Below are 19,227 nucleotides of genomic sequence, written 5' to 3' on the forward strand. Positions count from 1 at the left end.
CTATCATGGAAGGTTATTGAGGCTAAGCTAAAATCCTTCACAGTTTGCATATTCTCCTTAAGTCTGATTTGAACTTGTCAAATAACTTGCTTTATTTTATTCCCTCTGAAAAGTGACTGGCCTCTCAAAAATGTGTATGTGAAGAAAAAAGTGCTGAAAGTAGCAAACCAAATTCCAATTTAGAAAAGCACCTTAGTAAGGATTGAGAATTGTAAAAATAATGAAATTGAAGGTATTTTTTAATTTGCTCATTACATTTTTCATTCAACAATTCCGACTTGTAGGCTTTATTTAAAGACATGTTTAAAATAAAGACATGAAAGAAGGAAGGTAAAAGCCTGTAAATCTAGTGAAAATCACATAATTCAGCATCTGAAGCCTAAAGCAAAACTTCAAATACTGTGAGAGTTGTGATACAATCATGATACCTAATGATAACAGTGTTTGCAAGATGCCAAAGCTTTTTCACTCCTTTGATTTTTTTACTTCTAAAATTATTGAAGACTCACAATGAAGCAACACAAATCATCCTCAGAAGACAAAGACATTTTAGGAATCTAGTTTCCATTTGTGCAAAGGACAGAAAAGCATGTAATGGGCAATTTTTTCAGCAATTGGAACCTAAAACCATATTTAGCTCCTTAAGCAGATGAGTAGGATCTAAACAGCTTTGAACTTTTTCTTACCTACAGCAAGAAATATCAGTCACCCTGCAACTCTGAAACTCAGCTAATTTAAGTGCCTAACTAAACAGATAAGTGGCTAATTTTAAACAGATCTTTGTAAATTGTTATGCCTAAATGACTCATACGCCCACAGTCCGTTAGTCTGTGACAAAGTAAGGCAGATGTCAACCCTTGTGCTTGAACTGCAAAGCTGCTTTCTTTCCTGCAGTGTGAAGTATCAAGAAAGGCCCATATGCTGCCTTTTGTGAGCACTTAATTCCCTGGGAAAAAGTCAAAACTCTCTTCAATACACTATGATGGAAATCATAATTCTGTCTTTAATGGGAACTCTAAACAGAATGGTAAATACATTTTGAAACTCATTAACTATGGTATCCATCTAACTGAGACATACTGGGGAGGAAGGGGGGAGCAACATAGAAACCATAAGAAAGTATTCCTTAAGTTTTCAAGAATGCAGCCAAACAGTAATGTTGGCCAGAATACCCTCATGAAAGCAGGATTTTAGTTCTTTATGTATTGCTTTCTAAAGACATTATATATACAATTTCTTATCCTTAAATGGTGAGAATCTTGACAGATACTCCCCAAAGTAAGTAGCTTTTAAGAACATTTTGTACACTGAGATCAGGAGAGAGCCTCCCTCGGTTGAGTGTATGTAGGATAACTCCCATGCCACATTGGTTAAGAATCTTGCCTGAAACTGCACTGCTCCTGGTACTTTATTAATAAATCCATCTTGGCCTTACATATTTTTTATCATCAGCAGCTTTCAAAGAGCTTTACTGGGTGGGTCAGAGTCATTCATCTTTTAAGTCACAGCATAAATTGGGCTGGATTGCAAGTTTCCCTCTCTCAAGTCAAGGTTAATCAGCACTACCAGAATTCTGCCAACCTAACATTAAAAATAATAAAAAATATATTCAAAAGTAACTTCTATGAAGTGAACAAACCCCTTATGGAAAAGAGGTCTCCTTAATAGAGGTTTTAAGTGCTAAATCCCAAAAACACTGAAAAGAAGATGCAGATCTGCCTTTAGCTGTTTCACAATAATACAGATGTACACAGGTTGTTCAGTAGCTCACAGCACATTTCAGCAGCAACTGCTTTGTCAAAATCTTTGACAGCTGAAAACAGAAAATGTTTGAGCTTAATACCTCAGCTCCTGTGCTGAGAGGAAGAGAGAGTCCCTGAATTATTTCTCCAGCCTTTACTGCTGAAGAAAATGTACACAGGTACTCACAAAACCAAGTGGAAGACACCACAGATTACTCAGAAAGACAGCTTTGATTACTATGGCCCAAATTCTGCCTTCAGTATGAATGTATCTTCCAGTTACAGGGAAGATTATTTGACAGACCTCCTAAAAGTCATGGAATAGGAGCCAGGCTGTTATTGGCCACGAGCAAAGCCTCTGCACCAGAACATCTGCCAGGTCTGGCACTCCTGAGGCAGGTAATGGTAAAAGCAGAGGACAAGATTCATGCATAATGGTAAAAGCAAAGGACAAGATTCAGATATCCTGCCCTGTCTCATAGTCTCAGCATGCAGGTTGTTCACCTTAATAAAGGTAGAATATGAAGTGGCAGGAAACAGAAACTGAATATGGGACCATAGCTCCAGCTGCATTTTAGGCCACCTCTGCCTGTACAGACACAGGCCAGGGAAGGAGATACTGCAACGTCAGCCTCACTGGAACAGCCTCACTGGTGACAAAGGTGCATGGATTTAAAAGCTAACACTGGAGCAAGCCCTGAAAAATGCTTTCTACAAGACACTTCAAATAAAACAAAATTAAATGTTGTGGGTATGCAGCAGAAGGCATGACAGGAGGGTATATACTGATAACACACAGAAGAGCAAAGGTGATGTCTCCTCTTATGAAAAGGTAAGTGTATTCTAAGCTGACAAATTTTACTTTGTTTCCTGTATTATGCTATTTCTCCCAGGGCAGCTGATCTCAGACAGAATTCCTCTCTCAGATTTGCCAGAGCAGTGTCCTACATACCAATTGTGAAATGCCTGACAGTGTAAAGAGGAATTTAAAACATATTGGTTTAGAAGCTCAGCTGTCAACTGTTCAGATTTTTTATTTATTAAAAATCTGATTGAATGTGACAGCCTGTATATAATCTTCCAATTATGTACTTTTCTGGAATGAAATGCTCTGCATATAATTTCTCAGCAAGGCAAAGAATAAGGTCAGAACAAAACATGAGTACTTACTTTACTGTATGGAATCTTGCTATTGTCCATCTCTTTCCTCCACAATTGGAGTAGCAAATTCCTGTACTCCTGATTGAAAGGTCCAGAATAAGAGAGAAATCCAGTGGCCAGAAGAACATTCCCCACCAAATTAATAATTTGATTTTGAAAGTTTTTGCTGCTTGCTGTCCAACGAAGCTGTACGGAAAGTAAAGAAGTTAGCTTAAGCAGACACAAAACTAACACAAATATCTAACTTAAAAAACTTATCTCTTATCTCTTTCTGATAAATAATTTTTCTTCAAAACAGGAGTATTTTTTGCTTTAAATAATTCTTTTCAGAAGTACAAGTTTGCTTGGAAGTGATGGCAACCACCTGACCAAGTGGAGAAAAAGCATCTCTGTGACCAAGCTGGATGAAGAGCTTTAGAGGAATGAAGTGTCAGGCAGAGGAGGGCCAAGAGTCACGTGAGGAAGTGGGGGACAGGGCTGGCAAACAAAATGTGTGGGGTGAGATAAACAGTAAATAAACCTTGTAATCAACAAAACAGGGCCAATGGAGGACCATCTTAAGGATACCCCCAAAAACAAAGTGTTCACCAGACACTGCTGGGGACAGCTTTCATGCTGCTTATAGAATATGAATTATCTCAGCTGGGCTCCTCTCTGAAGTGTTTCTACAGGAATGTGCACAGCATGGAGAACAAAAGAGGACTCTGCACTTGGTTGGAGCATCATGATATGATGGGAGTCATGGGAACATGATGGAAAGAGATCCACAACTGGAGAGCTGCATCAGCTGTCTGTGGGCTTGTTAGGAAGGACAGGTTGGGAAGGTGAGAAGAAGGGTTTTCTTACATGTGAGAGGGCAGTGGAATCCATGTGGTCATTATGGGAGATTAAAGGATGGACAATTTGCCAGTTGGGACCTTATGGGTTAGCATCAGAGGGAAGATCAGCACGGGAGATGTGTGTGTCTGTCACAGACAATGTGGTTAACAAGAAGTAGATGAGGGGAACCTTCCATTCACCGACCTTGGTCTACATGGGGAACTTCAACAACCCAGTATCTGAAGGGACAACACAGAAAGACACAAGCAATCCTTGATGTTTTAAGGAAGGCATTGACAAAAGTTCTCAACACAGTGAAGTGAGGATTTAATGAGGGAAAGGCAGTTTGCTTAACCTAAGACTTGCAGATAAAGAACTGATCAGGAATCTAAAATTTGGGGGCAGCCTGGGCTGAGATGGTTTAGACTTGAGTCTAGAGTACAGGAGGGATTTCTACACATGCACCTATGTGCACAAACACATGATGGGAAGGTGTAAAGAAGAAATTGCCAGACTCTTTCCACTAGTACTTTGTGAAATGACAAGGGGCAATGGACACAAATTGGAATATAAGATATTTACATTTAACACACAAAAAATCCCTTTATTTCAGTGAGAGTGGTCAAAAACTGAAATAGGTTGCAAATGGAAGTGGTCGAATCCTGGAAGATATTCAAAACCCAACCAAAAAATGCCCTGAGCCTTGAGTAGAGGGGAAGGAGGGATATGTGTTTTGCATTAGATGGTCTCCAGAGGTCCCTTCCTATCTCAATTATTCCATGATGCTTCAATTTTATAAGTATTATTTTTCATGTGCTAAAATAATTTAAAATAATTAACTCATATTTTGCTTATTAATTTCTTTCCAGATTTCTGTTCCATTACAATCACTCTGCATTTAGTCTTGGTCAGGACCTGCATGCTTCAAGTTTAAAAAAATACACATTTAATCCAGTGTTAGTTTTGCCTAATCCTCCAAGTGCCATACAGAGTCTTTAATTTTTTTTGTCTGGATTTTCAAAAGTAGAGTGGAATAACAGCTCTTACAAGACTTCATAGAACAAAGCTTCATAAAACCCACAATAAGGCACTATAATTTCCTATTTTTGCCTTGTTCTTAAATTTAGAAATTCACTGAAAAAATATGACAAAGCATCTAAGATTTTTGACTGATGTAATTTGAAGGGCAGCTATGCAAAGAAATGCTGAGGTGCTGGCCTCACAGAACACACTGGCTGAAGTCAGAACTCTCATCAATTTTGACTTTGTGTGAAATCAATGAAGGAATTAACAAAGCAAATAAGAAGAGGGGGGAAAAGAGTATCCTGCTTCCTCTGAAAACCTTCAGGCTGAAGCCAGAAAGATCTGCATAGGAAAGGTAAATTTCAAGCTCAGTGCCGAGGATAACAATTAGCCCATAATTCTGTAAAAGGCTCCAGTAGAAGCCTAAGCTTCAATTATAATTCAGGAAATTAGTCAAGCTTCAAATTTGTATTCTTGTATACTTGGTGAGAAAAAGAGAGTAATCCTTCTTATAAATATTTTAGGGCAATTATTTAGGTTAAGCCTAATTCCTCTTCTTAAAAAAGCTAAAAGGAATTTGGCTCCTTGGCTTTAAATCTGAACTTTATCCTCATACGAATTATATGTTATAAATCTTCATGCAGAAGAATTAACACAAGAAATTGCTTTACTTTTTTAGGTACATTAGCATCAAGGAAAACAAGCATACGTATAACTAAAAGAAGTGTCATGTGATATCAAGAAGTCACCACGCCTTGAGTTTGCTGAGCACTGCTATGATCATTGTGGAGCATTCTCAAACTGCACACCTCCTTAGTGCTGGAAACATGCACATGTGTGCTGATACCTTTTCTCCCCCTAGTCCTTCAATCAGAGCTGAGGCATTGTTCATCTTCCTTCTGCAAGCCTCAGCATCATCGAGCAAGGCCTGCTTCTCTTTCACAGCAGCGTCGTACATGGCTTGTACTTCATCCAGCTCCGCCTGCTTCTCGTCCAGCTGATTCTGTGCATTATTCAGCTCCATTTGGGCAGCTGCAAGTCTTCCTTCCTGCAAAGCTAGATTTTTCTACAGATATTTAAAAGTAAAGAGTAGTTAATACCTATTCTTTTGGCAGAAGCAAATGACATTCATTTAATGGCACATACTGTATTGTGTTGGGTACTTTTAAAAATAATATATGTTCTAAGATGACAGAAGTTTTTTTTCTTTTTACTTCTGGATCAGAAGCATAGCAGTATAGTTATTCAAGGAAATCTTAAGATATTTTAATAATATTTTCAGAATGGTCTATTAATCACACAATGATCAATGTTTTCAAATCACAATACACTTGAAATAGCTGTATACTAGATATATGAGGCAATATATACAATTGGTTGCCTTATATATATGCCTCCTGTAATATATTCTCAGTGCAAAAGAAATTTAATACTGTATTCATTAATTATAAAATAATAAAAATGAGAACATATACTATTCTTCTGCTCTCTTTTTCCATCAATTACCTCTACAACAAAAATATAACAAATGTATTTTTTGCTCCTCTGGAAAGTAAAACTCCAGAGACTTTTTTCACATTTCTCTATAAATTTGCATGATGACTTACCAGTCATTTAAATGTGGCCTCTTAACTTTTATATTCCTAACAGGGTTGAAAAAATATTCTGTGAATTCAGAAAGTATTTCCATACACATTTGCAAAGGATTAGAGCCTGACAAATTTCTTATGAAATTCACACTTACAGATAAAGGTTGCTTTCATTTGCTCTGAATATTTAAAAAAGCTTGTTTAAATATCATGTATCTTATTTTGGTTTTTTCTTCTATAAGAGTTATGAAGATGGAAACCAAGAATCTGTAAAACCTGTTTTATTACAAAAAGTAGCAGTAGAAGGCATCTCTCTTAAGGGACAACTCCTAATCAACAGCATAACCATGGGTTGGGGTCTGGTCTATCTCAAAAGAGTGGTTTGTGAGCAAGGAATTACAGAAGCATATCTGTACTAATCAATGAAGTAGGTTACTAATACCTGTGTATATGTATGTTGCAAAAAGTGTATTGGATACAGATGAATCCCATGTATCTCTGCCCATCTACATTAGCAATCTAGGTATATGCAGACAGTATATGCGAGAGAATAGCGCTGTCAGTAAAATTTCATCTACTGCAGCCACCTGCTATGTTGACAGATCCCAGAGATAAAAACATATTTTGGAATCCAGATGAACCAGTAAAATGGCTGCTCATAAAATTTCCATCATGCAAGAATGCCAAAATATTTTTACCTCACTGTTTATCAAAAAACACATTAAAGTACATCGCCTAGAAATAAGCACTGCTCAATCAGTGAGTCTTGATTAAACCCAGATAAGCAGATTTCAGATCAACTGCTGGTATGTTTTAGTGAATCTTGGACCATTGGGCAAAGTTCCAGTAGCAAAGGAGCTTTTAGGAGGTGACGTAGTGTTACTGTCCCCCCTGCACCAGGGGAAAGGGTGAGGTAGAGAGAGTGCAGGACTCCTTCTGTATCTGAATAAGAAAGGCCTGACAACTAGCTTAATAAGCAACTGCCTTTAAAAAAGTCATAAGAAGAAGACAAACAGTGAGTAAACTTTACATTCTCTCAAATGCTGGACACCCCACATTCATGCAGCACGAGAGAGCAAGGATAGTTTTGCCCATGGTATCCTGTGCAGAGCAGATCCTGTCCATGAAGAGAAAACTTTCTCTTTTGGCCATTCAAACTATCTTATTATTCTGTCTTATTAAAGCAGATGCCTCTTATTATTCTGTCTTATTAAAGCAGATGCCTCATTCAGCCATCTGTTGTCAGGCCTTTCTTACTGAGATCCAAAAGGAGCCATGCACCAGCCCTCTTCTACCTCTTCCCACCACTTTCCGTACTGCAGAGCATCCTCATATCCTTAAATTCTCTGAGGGCTAAAAATGGGAGTGAAACAATATTATGACGTAATGTTTCAGTCCTAGCCGACAAATACTGAAGTTACACAGGAAACAAGATCCTTGGAGGGCTGTGAATAATAGCCTTGGCAGAACAGCTGGAACAACAGAGAACTTACACCTGACTGTGTGGATTCATATAACACCTTGACATTTATCACAGCAGGATGTGAACCTCAGTGGAAAAGGATGGGCATGCGAACTCCCAATACATATGAGCAATGATGCCTTGCAAATATGAAAAGCAGCAATAAACTACCCAGAAAAGTGCAAAAGATTGATGAAACAAACTTCTCCATTCTTAAAAACTCTTAAAAGGCTGTCAGCTTTGAAGATGTAGGGATATCAAAAAAATATTTCAGACGAGTACAAAAAAAGTATATTGTATTCTAACATGAAAAGAATCCCTTAACTGATTTACACAAGACTTTACAGATTTTCTGGAAGATGACATATAATAAGAAACTATTTTACAGACAATTTAATCAGAGTTCTCAGCCACTTTTAGGGTAATCATAACAAAGTATAAGACATTATGATATTAGTTTGATTTATAGGCTATTTGATCATATGTGATGAAAAATGGTTTGTTGCATGAGACTGACAGCTAACATATCAGGATGACCAACCTGTATGTGATTCTCAAAGGCAGAAAGACTACTTGGTTCAGATGACCCTTTGAAATTTGCTTTCTCCCTGTTTTTTTTTTCCCCCTCAGACTCAAGTTTTCAAAATTCCATGGGTACAAACACAACTTTTGTATTGACATCAGTATCAGGTTGGCTGGCAGCCTCCTGTATAGAGCTCTGCCATGAGAGCAGGAGGCAAGTTGTGCTGCCAAAGAGAATCTTCTGCACAAGAAGACTATTAGAGCTGCAATCAGCTCCATACAAACATTTCCAGCCATTATTAGGCAGGAAGGAAACATGTTTCCCAATCACTAAGAACCACTGTAGCCTTTCTAATTTTAGTGGCATTGCCCTGTGAATAAGCTTCACACCCTTCATTTCATCCCCCTGCATCACGCAGCAGAGCAAGGATACACAATTTGTTCCAGCTGGATGCAGTGTGAAAGCCTGAATAAATAGATTTTATGCAGATGAATCATGAGGATTTAAGACAAGAGGTCCACACTCTGATCTGTGCTCCTAGAGAAGTGCTGCTACCCTGGAACATGCCTGGGTTTGTGTGAGAGAAGCAGCTTCAGCCTTTCCTTGCCTTTGGCATTGGGGAACCAGACAGACAGACAATCCTCCCAGCACCTGCTGCAGCCAGTGCTGCTACTGCCCTCTGCATGTGTCTGTGTGGGGCAGGTACACACAGCACCTGTGCCAACAAGGGCCTCGGCCTAAAGAGTTTAGCAGCTCTTTTGCCTTCTTCCAAGCTGCCCTCAGAGAGGACTTCATAGCAGGTAGTGAGATGATCCTGCCCTCTTGTCATTTTTGCATTGCACACAAAACCAGAGCAAATAAAGATAATTACAGTCACAGCTATGCTGTTAAATGAAACATGCCCAGGACCTTTCTCTGGCACTGATGTTGACCAGCATAAAAAAACTCACATTAAGCTCTCTCACCCTCTAAAACACTATGACTACATGTTGGCAGCCTTGTGGGAACGGCTCTTGGACCAGGACAGAACCTGAAAGGTGCCCAGAGACTACTGAAAAATCCTGTTCAGCAAAGACCAAATCACACTAGGGATCATTCTAAAAATTTACCAGTGTAAATGATCACTTTCCAATGCCTACAAAACTTCACTAGTACTGTTTAATTTATTATTATTGACATAGACATTAAGCCTCTCGCTGATCCATTGCAAACTCCGATTTGCAAAGTACCAAGTATATCTGACCCTGATCCATGGAAGCAGTTCAATAAAAATGACTTCTCCAACAGAAAGAAGCCTCATACCATTTAATGCTATTCCTGATCTTGGATGGAATGCCCAGATCAACCCCAAATCATTCTGAAGAGCAACTGCTGTTCATTAAATTGAGGAGATGTTACTAGGAGAATCCCATTAAGAAAAAAAAAGCATCCAAAACTACAGAGTTCTCTACAGGTAAGCACTTCTCTTGTTAAGGAATTTCATCTTTCAAAGTCCACTGTTTTAACAGTCCATTGAGCACTTACTGCTCCTGGACTAGGCCAGAAGGCTTCTTGGACTCTGTCACTGCTCCTGACCTTCTGGGGAATTGCTAAGTGCTCATCTTTGCTTTTTGCTTCAGTCCTGTTCTGGGCACATGGCATCTGACTGAAGACTCTTCATGGACATGCTGTCTCAAAACTACTCCTGTCCCAGATTACTGCAGATTTTTCCTATAGACACTTCATTGGTTTTGGGTCAACCTTCTCAGAGACTCAGCGTCATGATACACTTGTATCCACCGTTACTTAGGGAAAGATTGTAAAAAAGGCAAAGACATACACAAGTTTTGCAGACAATCCAAAAACAGTGTTTTTACCTCAACAATACAAATATTAAAAAATATATATACACGTATTTTAAAAAATATATATACACCTGCACATACATATGTGCGCATGCAAACAAATCCCTGCAAGAGTGACATTAATAAAATCTTGGGCTCAATTTCTTTGCTATCAATGACCATTCTTTGGGACCAAAACAACATATCTCTTATATGCTTTTCACTATCTGTACTAGCTAGTGAAAGACTTTCCATATTTTCTGTTCAGTTACATGTCCTGACCTCACTCTGTTTTGTTAGGTGACCTAATCCTTCCCTTCATCCCCCACACCAAAGTATATTCTTTCCTTCTACAGTTATTGTGGGCCTTGGATTCAGACTTGCATGCTTGTTTTCCTGCCCAGCGGGCATCACCTTGTCAAGGACACGCTTATTTAAATGGACAACTATCAAATTTCAACACTCCTTGACTATTACCTCTTCTTCAGGTACAAGATTTCCTTTCATTGCTTGCTATGGTTTTTAGTTCAGCATGGAGACAAAGGAAAGTAGAAAAGGAAATAAAGTCTCATACTTAAAACTGAGTGTGACAGGGAGAATCCTCAATATCAAACAGAATTTATAAACTGTAAACAGACTTCCCTTGATCACTATAACAGCATAAGGAGAACTTAATTAAAGTCACTGCAGACATCCCTATGGGAAATTATACTCCTATACACATTATTTTAATTGGAGGCTAACAGTATCACAGCAAAAGTCAGGGCTTCTCCATTCTGCTCTTATATTCTTGAAATAACAGATAAGGAGCAGACGGTGTTCCAAAATTCTCAGGTTAATGCAGCAGGCTGGTTTACTAGGTATCAGTCTGGGGAGGAACAGCTCATCCTCCTGCTGAAGGTTTACAGGAAAGTCCAACTAATGACCCTTGGGCTGCAGGTCTAAAGAATGCCAGTATCCATTCCTAGGAATTAGGTAATTTTTGCACACTAAGTATATAAGTTATAAAATATAAGTTTTTGCACACTAAAATATATATCATATATCTATATATTTTTGTGCACTAAATATATAAGTTAATAATACATAATTTTTGAACACTAAAATATATATTTCTATTTATAAATAAATAATTTTGCACACTAAAATATAAGCGACTATTAATTAGTTTTCACAGGTTGTCATAGTTAAGATAAATGAGGCAATGAGCCTCACTTAAGATGTAATTTAAAAATATATTGAATCTATTTTGCAGGTGTTGAAAGGAATTTATATCCTAGAACAGCAGTTAGGATAACGGAGCTTGATTAATTCATTCAGTAAACCTGCTTTTAGCACTGGATGGATTAGCCTCAGCTAGTACTTTATGCAGTTTAATTGTACATTTATTTTCAATTATTTTCTTAGCCTCACTACACTGCTTCCTGCAATATCTCCGGCATACTTTAAACCCTTCCTCTCTCCCTCCCTCTGTCATCTTCAGTTTTTAAAATATTTTTGACTGTTGCTGTACCTGACAATAGGCACCACTTTGCCAAGATATGTATGTTTCATCTTTTATCAGCTACAGTGTGACAAGAATGAACACAAAGCTAAATTTATATGTAATCCTAAATCATATATATTAAAATAAAAACTACAAGAGCACGTTTTCAGCTTTCAGGGTTGCATTTGCATATAAAGCCACTATTTCCCCAAGGTCTTGCTCCCTTTTATAGCTCCCAATAGTAACATTTCAAATTCTGTTTTCATTACTGAACATCCCATTATTTGAAATGAAACAGCTAGTTATATATCACAAAAATACAGCACTCTCTTGAGTTACTTGAATAAAAAAGAATATGCTTTTAACATATTTGAATCAGATCTGTCTAGGTATACTAAAAGATTATGCAGAGAGTTTTGACTGTACCACTGATACAGTGGTTTATTCTATAAGAAACCAAACACGAGTGCAGTGGAAGCATAACGGATTGGATGTATTTCTTCAGAAAAGAGCCATAAAACTCACTGCAGGAGCAATGACTATAAATCATTATATAAATATGCAAAGACTCTTCTTTTCAATGTGCTCACAAATGGAACATTTCCAAGACAATAAAGCTATCTGTAGGAATTTACACAATAGTGGCTGATCCCCTTCTAGTTCAGTTCAATGTTTCAACCAGAAACAGATACCTCACAACTACTTTATCACATATGTACACTTGCAGGTAGCAGTCTGAAACTCCAAAATATTTTTAGGGAGATGAATTCCAGCTAAATTCCTTAAAGAACGTTTCTATGCCAAGAGTAATCTCTCCTCTCCTCTCCCAGATTCTATCATGACCACAATGAGTGGGTTCCTTCCCGGGCCAGTAGGACTGAGGAGTTTTGTTGAAGCCATAGTGCCTGGCACACACTCTGAGGGCAGAGAAGGTATCACTATCTCCCATGCACAGCTAGACAGGTTCTATAAAGAACCAACTGAATGCTTACTGTGTTCACACAAGTTAAAGCTGTAACACAGGGTAGTTGAGTGTAAGTGGAAAAAGTTGCCAGGACATATTAAACCTCTGTGTGCTTGACTGAGCAACCGGGTGTGAAGAAACAAGAATCTCTTTTTATAACCAAAATAACATGACATTTTTTTCCACTTGACTATAGTAATCTCTCAAAAAAATAAAATTATCAATATGAAATACCTTTAGAGGAAGAACTTCTTTATTAATACCATAGAAGTAAACCATTGCTTGTGTCCATGAGCAAAGACCTGCTACATTTCCACACACTTTTTTAGCAGTGTCAAGATTATAATCCTCCATATCCAAATAAGGCTCTAAAAACTCCACAGTTTCTTCTGTAATTGAGTCCTAGTCAATAAAAAGGAAAAATTATTTTTTAAAATGGATTTTTGAAAAAGGTCTGCTTCACAGAAACATTTTCTTTTTTAAAATCACGGGGTATCACTTCTCACAGAATAAATCAACAAAGCAATGCTGCTGCCTTTCACTCTTACAAAGGACAGTTTAGTAGTTTTTGTGTACCCGTGAAAATAACTCCTACTTCCATTGCAACAGATTGAATTGAGTTGGCATTTAATACCCCTATTTGACACATTTACAGATGTTCCTAGTGCTTGTAGCTCCATGACAACTTAAGCTGTCTAAGTTATTGCTGCTACAACACTACACCTTCTTCTCTTTGACCCATCTTTAATACCCTCACCAACGCTCAGTGATCTAGTCTGGAAACTGTTATGACAGAAATATAAGTCAGAAAACTACTGATAATTTTCTTCTAGTCTAGTTCCATAAACAATCTCACCATGGCATCAGACAGGCACTGGTGTGAACACAGCTAAAGGAACCAAACAGGCAGGTTTCAGAAGGAAAAGGGCGAAACTGCAAGGCACTGTCTTCACTTCACTGAAGCTAACCCTTTTCTTTAACCATGAAAGAAATTTCTTTCAGCTGTTATTCTAATCCCAGGGTTTTTTTCCCCTTTCACAATCTGCTGAGAATATGAAAAGCCAGATCTTTGATGGTGGTTAATCTATAATTATGTAAGTGTCAGAAGAAAATGGAATTCATCTCCTTGAGCAAGGTAGAAAGTAGAAAAGCTTATACAGGCTAAAAATGACTGCTTAACAATAGACATGTTCAGAATCTTCCCTTTTTTTTGGCAATGTATTAATGCCTTTCTTTTAATGCATCTAAAAATCATCCACCATTCATACTGTCAAACAATTTACCCTTTTCTTGTTTTTCTGCACAGCAGAAGGACTGCCTTGTACTTATCTGATCTTTAGCTACTCTAATAAAAAGACATTCACTATATTACTCCCAAGATCAGCCATAGTGATGTTTTCACTGTGATCGTTTGCTAAAATGTAAAATACTGCTGGACAAAAATTTTGACTTTTTTATTCTCCTACTCAAAATAATGAGCTAACAAGCCAGCAAAGGTGAAGCAAAGATCAATCAGCAGTGGCCTAAAATCTCTGCTCAAAAGCTTGGAAAATGTCATGCTTTTCCTTTTAAGTAATTAACTTTGAACTCAATGAACTTCATCCACTAATTGTTATTGCCTAAAACATATTAGGAAAGAACAAAAATCTCACAAACAATTAAGCTATGTAGTCTACTGAGACACAAGGAGCTTTCTTGTCATATATACTCAAAATGAGAAATAGCATGTAAAGGACCTCATGAGGGATTGAAGTAGTCCAATATTCTACTCCATGTTCACCAGTATCACTTCCTGCAAGAACTCAGTCCCACAGAAATTGTTCTGACTCCCCTGAGCTAAATGTGCTGCCAACTACCAGCAGGAATACATGCACTATTAATAAGTGCCAAAATTCTGGAAGTCTCATTAGACAGAAACTTGAGTAAGGAGGGCATAATTAGTCCTTCCTATCTTAAAACTAATTTCCTCTTTCTGTTTAGTGGAGATAGCACTTGGAAAAGTGACCAGACTGACAGCCCCAGGAAAAAATTGTCTACAGAGGCAGTGCAAGTTTCCACAATACGGCTCTCTGGGAGAAATGGCTCCTGGGGATAGTGAGAATGATCTTCACAACAAAAACACTCCAGTAGCTTAGAAAAAGCATCAGAAAAATGCACAGCTAACTAGATTAAAGCATTAGTGTACGAATGAAAGTATGTTCTTCAACATTACAGGAAAGTCACATTTTGCTGAAATCTGCTTGGTCTCCTGAATTATAAAGTTGGGCTATGATTCTGCCATTTCATATTCTACCCTGGGTGTTTTTCTGGTCCAGCTACCTGTGACATCTTTCTTCTCTTCCCTATAGAGAATTTTCCTTTGTCTCACAGTTCAGTCAACCTTGCAAAAGTTTCTATTTCCTGATAGAAATAAAAATCTGTTCACTTTTATTTTTCTTACAGTTGATAATAAGATTATTCTTCATTTCACTATTTTTCTTGTGAAAGAACCCCAAAAGTTCCCCAATCCTCTCATTACCTTTCCTGCTCATTTTTTTCTTATTTCCTGCTAGCTCCCTAGCAAATTGGTGACAGAATTGTCAAGTGCCTTACAGGCAAACAGGCCTGGTAGCACTGGAGAAGGTGAGCTATTAAAAAGCCAAGAGTGCACCCTTTTAAGGCAAATTCCTACTCAGAAGCAGGAACTGCCTGAATAAGATAACACTCAGCTTCTCAAGATTTGATCTAGTGCTTGGGATACTGCTGTTTGCTAGAAGCCACTGCATGGCCCAGGAGAAAAATTACTGAGATAATGACCCATGAAAATGAAGAATTGTCACAAAGTACCTGCAACTATAGATAGACAAAACTGTTTCCAACCTCCTTTGATGGTAGAAGACACTCTCATGCAAACTCTGAAGATGCTCATTGAAGCAGTAGTGCCCCTATTAATTACTTACCTTCTGAAAAGTAAGCAGCATGCTAAGAAATCCTGAATTATTCATTAGCTTCTGAGCCTCAGTCCATGATGGCTTCACACCTGGGTGTTCATGATCTAGTGTCACTGAGTCTATTTTCCTTTGGAATAAAAGCAGTACGCAGTCCATGATCCGCATGATCAGGTGAGGAGGTTTACCCAGTTTGCGAACAGTTGCAATGTCAGAAGGTTTTATTGTCTGAAAAGTTATAGAAGAAAATAGTCTATTTATTTAAACAGTCATTCAATTGCAAAGAATGGTTTTCTTTTGGGAGGACTGTACATGCAATGCTGCAGTTTTGGACTGCAGTTTTGCAGGTCCCTCAGAAGCACTACTGCAGAAAGTCCTTAAAGGTAGTCCCACTCTATGACTGCTTCATTACCTGACCATAGAGTACTGCCCATCTTACCTCTTCCCCTCTTCAGTTTTCAGGGCTTTTTCTACAAGGATTTACAGGTTGGTGCCATTCTTTCAATCCCCTGTATCCTCCCAAGTTAGAAGCGTAAGTCATATTCACATAATAATTATTAACTACATGCATGTTCAGAATATATTTGCTTCTGACCTGCAGGGCTGCCTTGGCTTCTTCCAGTGCAGGTCTTGCAGCCTCAAGCTTCTCTTCTGCTGCTGCTTTATCAATGGCAATGTCATCCACAATAGCCTGAGCCTTGTCTTTTACTGTTTGCACCTGCGTTTTAACTTTTTCTGCAGCGTGGGCTTTCATAGTTACTTCCAATAGAACTTCATCAGCTTTTTTTGAGGCTATAGCCAAATCTTTCTCCTTCATAACCAACTCGTTGGAGAGCTGATTTACAGAAACCTCAGCTTCCATCAGTTTTGCAAGACCTGTAGTGGACAAATTCCATTTTAGCAACAGGAAGACCTATGGAGAAAGTAACCTCAGTGAAGCAATGTGGATATTTAAAATAAATCGCTCAGATCCATGTTTAGGAACACCAGTGAGTAATCCCATTGATTGAACACCAAAATTCAGCAGGGGATTTTTTTTTTTTATGCGTAGAAGCATTCAGAATCCATCACTTGATCACTTATTTATGTTCTTATACATGAGAAGGAGACTAAATATTAAACACATGCTTGAAAATATTAGCATGGAAATGACAGTCTTAAGAATTGTGTGTGAAATCTCTGAAATCCATGAGAACATGAAAAGTACTAGGCTGTACTCTGTGCAAAACCAAGAGGAGGAACCTGGCAATGAAAGCAAAGACACAAGGAGAGTAGGCTGAGCTTCTAAATTCAACATTACATGAAGATCCAGATGAGATGGGGGTAAAAAAACCTTAAGATTCTTGAGCAATACAATGCTCCAATAATTTGAACAAATTATGAGAAAATCTCTTAAGTATAAACATCCTTATATATAAATGCATGTCTCTGAATGTAAATGCATCATATATATCTTTCTAGCTCAAAAACCCCCACATTTGCTCCTCCAGACAGCCAGCCACCCTTTACCTTTGGACTTAGTGTACACAGGGAAAATCTGCAATTTAATTTCACATTCACTTCCAAATAGCATTCAGTTTAGGAGACTCTTTAATTATTTACCATGTATGACCATGTGCAGAGTAATGTTTTTAAAACTGTACCTTTGGCATATACCTATTTCTTTAAAAAATTCTTCAGAGGAACTGAATATGAGCATTTAATTACCTTTTTTCAGATTTATTCATTCCATGCTTACATGTGAAAACTAGGATCTCATTAGTGCCTTGTCATACATACATGTAAAAGCAGGAGTTTCAAATATTTTAACTGCTAACCAATACTATTTCCAAAAGTCCTCTTTAATCTGCACATTCATAAAGTTCATGGAAACAAAACCTCTGCACATTTTGTAATCACACACAATACAGCTGAAAATATTTGAGTCTGCTTCCAAATTAATGAGAGCTCACAATCTAAATCCTGCTTTTACATCCTTTTATTCAGATTCTTCTCATCCTTTTAAAAACAATGAAAGAAAGAGAAATCAAGAAGCTTTTACAGTACCTGTCCTCATGCGTTCAGACAAACTTCCAAGACTGGCAAACTTCTCTTGGTAAATAGTTTTGTAACCTCCAATGAAGGACAGGTAAGATTTTGGTGTGACAAAAGTCTGTCTCCTATATCGTTCAAAGTATTCAACACATTTTTCAGCTACAATATCTTGAATTGTTCCCATGGTGTTAAAAACACTCCGTTTCACTTCATCTGTACACTCAATATGGTAAGAAGCTAGAAAATGCTGTGCAACTGCTATAAGAGCATCTTTAGGCCAGTGCTGGAACCAGTCTATGGTACAGCCTGAAATCAGACCTGGAAATTTGAGTGCACGAGTTCTGAATTTTTCCCCAACAGGAGAAAAACAAAGAACCACATGCAGGTTGTTCCGAACTCGAGCAAGAAAGTAATTATAAAGATTTTCACCAGTGGGACTAAGCCTTGGGTACTCCTTCTTCATTGCTGGAATCAGGTCTTGTGTGATTTCACCTATTTCATCCCGTGCAAAAAGATTTGAGACTTCACCTGAAGCCAAAACATTGTTCATGTACTCAAGAAAAGATTCATCTCTGACTTCATTGTCCGTGAATATAAAGACAACACCCTTTCCTATTTGACCTGCAGCGCGGTACAACATTTTCAGATCATCCAACAGGTTGTTGGTGGAATACGTTCTGGAATAGAAAAGTGTTAAGGAAAGAGAGAACAAGAATTACAGATCACCTTAGGAGATATGTATCATCTGGATCAGCTTCCTTGAGGCAAGAAAAAAATCCAGATAAGAACTTAATACCATAGGTCCTGATAATATTTTTTAGGTTTCTTTTTCATAAACATTTTCCCAAAGTGAATGATCAGTAATATAAATCATGTGAAATGAGGTGGAGTCAACAAAATAATGTCCTGGGGAAAAGTAAGGTGAGAGCAATACCATATCTAAGGCATTTTTGATGCTGTTTTGTATCCCCATGGTTTGCAGATGTAAATTCTTTATTAGAAATAGGTTAATACAGCTGGATTAAGTTGTCAAGTAGGTTCTGATAACTGTAACCATTAGGTAAATACAGCTGGATTATCTTCTGAAGATATTGAGAGCAGGTTAAAGGAAATCATTAAGAGACAAAAGAGAATGAAACTGAGGGGTTTATTGCGTTATATGGTTTAACTAAAATCAAGCCCCAGAAATTATGTATGAACATTATCACTTGGGCTGATCAGCTCTACTGCAAAAGGAGACCATGACTGGTTCTGTTGTTATGTGTCTTATAGCTGGTGCAGATAGTAAGCAAGATTCAGATAAATCCACACAAATTCAACTACACATTTCAGATTGTGCAATATAAAATGACATAAAGTAATGTTGATAAAATGGCAGATTTTGTCCCAAGCCAACTAGAGCTGAAATTAGAAACTTCTTTTCTTTGTAACCAGTCTCTTATTTCCAAGAATCTCTTCAAAGCCATAAGTAATTTGTGCAATACACACATGACCCATTCTTCACATATTAAATATGCCACACAGGAAGTGTCCCAATTCTCTTTCAGCTCCATTTTATTTCTGCTCTATAAATACCCATAAAGCAAGTACTTCAGAGCTTGAAAAACTCTCCAGCTCTTCTTTGTATGTGTTGGCTACAGTAATTACAGTGATTTGTGGCATTCTGATAGGAAC

The 19,227-nt window shown here is 37.8% G+C and overlaps 1 protein-coding gene across 1 annotated transcript in view; it reads right to left on the reverse strand.

Annotated features, from left to right (window-relative positions):
* Nucleotides 1-19,227, reverse strand: part of LOC131087332 (dynein axonemal heavy chain 5-like) — a 149,278-nt gene that overhangs the window by 45,600 nt on the left and 84,451 nt on the right. Inside the window, exons 57-62 of the mRNA XM_058030916.1 lie at nucleotides 17,566-18,230; nucleotides 16,115-16,395; nucleotides 15,532-15,747; nucleotides 12,827-12,994; nucleotides 5,593-5,811; nucleotides 2,913-3,089 (exon numbers count right to left, since the gene is read on the reverse strand). Coding sequence (XP_057886899.1) covers nucleotides 2,913-3,089; nucleotides 5,593-5,811; nucleotides 12,827-12,994; nucleotides 15,532-15,747; nucleotides 16,115-16,395; nucleotides 17,566-18,230 — 1,726 coding nt within the window. The remainder of the gene's footprint in view (nucleotides 1-2,912; nucleotides 3,090-5,592; nucleotides 5,812-12,826; nucleotides 12,995-15,531; nucleotides 15,748-16,114; nucleotides 16,396-17,565; nucleotides 18,231-19,227) is intronic.

This window comes from Melospiza georgiana, chromosome 1 (genome assembly GCF_028018845.1).
Source record: "Melospiza georgiana isolate bMelGeo1 chromosome 1, bMelGeo1.pri, whole genome shotgun sequence".
NCBI lineage: Eukaryota > Metazoa > Chordata > Aves > Passeriformes > Passerellidae > Melospiza > Melospiza georgiana.